General features: G+C 34.5%; 1 protein-coding gene across 1 annotated transcript; it reads right to left on the bottom strand.

The window, feature by feature from the left end:
• Positions 1–1,938: 1,938 nt before the first annotated feature.
• Positions 1,939–3,797, bottom strand: LOC145679048 (ionotropic receptor 21a-like). The gene has a single exon (XM_081749648.1). It carries the CDS (start codon positions 3,766–3,768, stop codon positions 1,939–1,941), a length of 1,830 nt encoding a protein of 609 aa, XP_081605774.1. The 5' UTR covers positions 3,769–3,797.
• Positions 3,798–4,072: the final 275 nt, after the last annotated feature.

Raw genomic sequence — 4,072 nt, 5'->3', positions numbered from 1 at the left:
TTTTTTAAGAACTAACGGGAACTAACGAGGAACTAATGGCTCATGTAGATAAAAGTGGGTAAGCTAATTTGGGTAGGCCAACTTCACAGACCTGCTGGAAAGCTTAAAATGGCGTTATTACCCGACTGGCGTTATTTGCCGAAGTTACCTTACATATTATAAGAATTTATTGCGTCATTACTATTTGACCTAGTGTCATGGTTTAAACGTCATTTTCTTCAGTATAACGGGCCTTTTTCATCGATACCACTCACATGCCCTTATCATACACCTAAACCAGAAAAATAAAAAAAAAAAAATAAAATAAAAAACGGAAATTTTCTGAAAAAATCACTCCCTCGGAACATTTGTACCCCTCGACAGGGGCGAACCAAGGGCCAGGCGACTGCCTGGGGCGCCAGAGTCAGAGGGGCGCCAAAACGTGCCTCGAAAAGTAAATTTTATAATGTGTTTTCTACTGACTTTTTTGGTTTATATTCTTGTAAAGTAGCGGCAATTACATAATCTTTTTCCGTTTCACCATGGAAGAAGAGAGTTTCATAGTACTAAGGGGGCTGTATCGAAAAATGGAGAGATGGCATGTAGAATAAAGAGTGGAGTGGGAGTAGGTATTATTTGTTTGTTTGCTTGAGTTTAGCGTTCCACGATTATGCCTTAATGGCCAAAGGAGATGTGGATACTGATTATAGTGGAATCCGAACCATTTTTATCGTTCAACAGTAACCCACTGGGAATTGGACCCGGGACCACCAAAGGTAGGGGTGCTAGCCACTAGACCAAGCGGGAGCGAAGTTGGTATTGTTTATAGCGGGCCATATTCTTTGTGAAGTTTTTCTAGGTAATGAATGTCTTTTTGAAAAATGGGTTTAAAATATTAAAAACACTATGATAAAATGTAAAATATAGGCTAGTACTAGGGGAAGGGCGCCAAAAAGTAACTTTGCCCAGGTGAAAATTTGGCCTGGTCCACCCCTGCCCCTCGAGATCGGATCAGGTTTCACGTAGGGATCTCAAAAAATTTTAAATGCCCAAAGGTACACACAATTCGTATATAAAGTTCCCGTCTGATATCATGAAAAGTAAAGGCATGGGAAATTTTTGAAATTTGCTTAAGAGAAAATAAAAAATCACGCCTCTCCACTTGCCACCGCCAAGTTGACCATCCGGTTCCAAAACGCGTTTGGGGTGTTCTTTGGTCCATCCTTTACTTGACCAATAAAAGAACTGGCTTAAATACCTGCTATAGAACCTAAATAAGCGCTCAAAGACGATACTACGCCATGGTAACAGAAGTTACCAAAACTTCTTAAAGGGTTATTGGCTTCTTTACGTATTATATCAGAATTGTTCAGAAAAACATGTTTTTACATGTCTGGTCACAAAACTTAACAAGTTAAATGCTCAGGTTTGGCCATACGGAAAAATGATATGCGATACGGACTGTTGTCCATACCAACATGTACACTCATGTCCAAAATGATTTTCGCATGTCTATAAATATGTTGTTGTAGGAATATAATTTGACAATGAATTCGGAAAGTATTTCTTACAATGTTAGTAAGTGTATAATGACATATATGGGCAATGACATATATGTGGCAAATTTCATGTCAAAAGAGCAGTAAATAAGAACAATAAAACGAAAATAAAACTTTCTTGTCCATTTAGCAACATTTTGCTTTACTTATTCTAATTTTCGTATTTATAATTCTTTTTCTATGAAATTTACCACAAGTACACCTTTTCCGATTATATACACAGTATCAGTGTTAAAAGTACCCTGCAAAATCATTATCAAATTATATTCTTACAAGAAGACAGATATAGATATGCGCCAATCATTTTGGACATGAGTGTACATATTTATAAATGTTATCGTTATTTTTTTTAATTTCCTATTTAATATTATTCAAAAGTTGCATTAAATTTTGTATTGAGTTATAAACCACTACGTTGAAATTTATAATTTAAAACTTCACTTAGAAATATCAGACTTGATAATACAATACCGATGAACAGTAATATAAAAGATCCAGCTATATCCCATAGAATCAATGGACGCAATTCTGCTTTGTTAAATATTTCATATTTCAAAACCATTAATTGTTCATATGCAATATCTTTCTCCCACTGTAAAATTATACCTGAATCTTTCAAATATACGATGTACTTGTTAAATGGTTCCACAAGAGGCGAATTTTTGTGGAAAACAAATCCCATATGATACCTCAGAGAATAATCTTTCATCACATGCATTTTCTCTAAGGTATCTTTCTTAATATGTCCTAAATTAGCAGCATAACCATCAGGTAATTGCTCAATTAGTAACGTTATTTTTCCTGTTTCTGCAAGGTAGTTCATTTTATTGTAATCTTCTATAAAATCGTACCTTTTGCTGTAAGTTTTGACCAATGGATCAACCGTATCTTCTAGTACTTCTTTCCAACCTACATCATCGGTGCCCCATAATAGTCCAGAATCTACAAGTTGTCGCATTGTATCAATGGGAGTATCATATCTAGGGAAAGTAAGAAAGGAAGCCAGATTACACGAGTAGGCTGTGATGAACATTGCCGTAGTAACGAATAACCACACAATTATATGTCTTACTACCGAATTTGTAATAGAAGGTAAACTATACCCAACTAAGATACTAATAGAATATATTAATGAATAACTATACTGCAAGAATGGATTATTTGCATGAATAGGATTTACTTTGAAATGAAACTTGGCGAATATGTAGAGAAAGAAGGAACTGCAGAAAATTAGTGCAAATAAAGCCAACCATAGTTGATATGTAAAAGGATCGAACGTAGACCATAGTGTTTTCATGCGTGTAGGAGATGGTGTTAGAAATTTAATATCCGATTGAGCGTATGTATGGGAAAAGTCAAACCATTTTCTATACAACTCTATATTGTAAGCTTCTGGTATTCCAGCATGATACTCGCCAGTTAACATAGAACCAAAATAACTGTTATTGTCATTAATATCTCCCCAACCACCCTCAACAACTTTTACTTGCCATGTAAAGTTACATTGTCTAGAAAATTCGACCATCACCCTATAATCAATGCCATCATATACAGTACCATTTGCAACACAATATGGATAATATGGAAACATTATTAATGTAACGTTAATTCCTTGCAGATCATACAATCTACTATGGGTGAAACTACTCAAAAGATGTTGAAACGTATTATTAGTTGAGTATGTGTCTAGTATCACAATATCTGTGGGAATTAAATTGTTTCCTAAAGCATGTGTTTGCACTGTAGTTTCGTTAACGTTCGTGCTTAGAATGTAGGTATACGGAAAAAACTTTAATGTCCAACAATTGAGCCAATTTTCAAGATAGTTCACTGTATTATGTTCCACAACAATAAATTTATGAACTTTTCTCTGAACCGATAACTTTTGCGATTTGTAAATGGAAGTGAATGCATTGCAAATGTTCCTTGATCTCAGAATGAATGTAGTACAATTTTGGTTTAGAGCTTCCACAATGAGGTTATTTACTTCTTCTGAAGTGTTCTTCTTGTCTTGAGTAATATATATGAACGGAAGAACTTGCTCATTATAACATCCTTCGATGATTTCTAGCAACAAACCTGTTTCTGCTAACACCACAACACAGGAATTGTCAAGAAAGTTTCTAAAGAGTAGCGTCTTCAACTGCTGATTGAAACTGTTATCCTTGGTGTTTTTTAATAGTTTGAAGCGTAGCATTGATGCCTCAGAAGATATTAGTATCAAAATCATAAATTTTGGAAATGTTTGATTCAGTCCCATAGCCTGAAAAAAACAAAGAACGTATAAATATATTTTACTTTATATCATAGTTACAAAATCTGGAATTTAGTAGAAAACTAATAAACACATTTAAAGCAAAACGTGATTCGAAATTTCATCCTCTAATTTTATGGTATTGCTTCATGTGTATTATTCTTTGAATTATTTAGAGAAGTTCAGTAACTTTTCGATTCCGCTAGAGTTCTTATACTTTCTCAAACGTCTCGTATAGTTGTAGGTAATTACTCTGCTACGCTTCCATCTTTCTCATACA

Source organism: Thermobia domestica, chromosome 2, assembly GCF_964235325.1.
Source record: "Thermobia domestica chromosome 2, izTheDome1.hap1.1, whole genome shotgun sequence".
In the NCBI taxonomy this organism is placed as follows: domain Eukaryota; kingdom Metazoa; phylum Arthropoda; class Insecta; order Zygentoma; family Lepismatidae; genus Thermobia; species Thermobia domestica.
This window is presented reverse-complemented; position numbering and strand designations above follow the sequence as displayed.

Bases quoted from the DNA above. Each gene is read 5' to 3' on its own strand.
- LOC145679048 (XM_081749648.1), bottom strand. From the start codon at position 3,768: ATGATTTTGATACTAATATCTTCTGAGGCATCAATGCTACGCTTCAAA.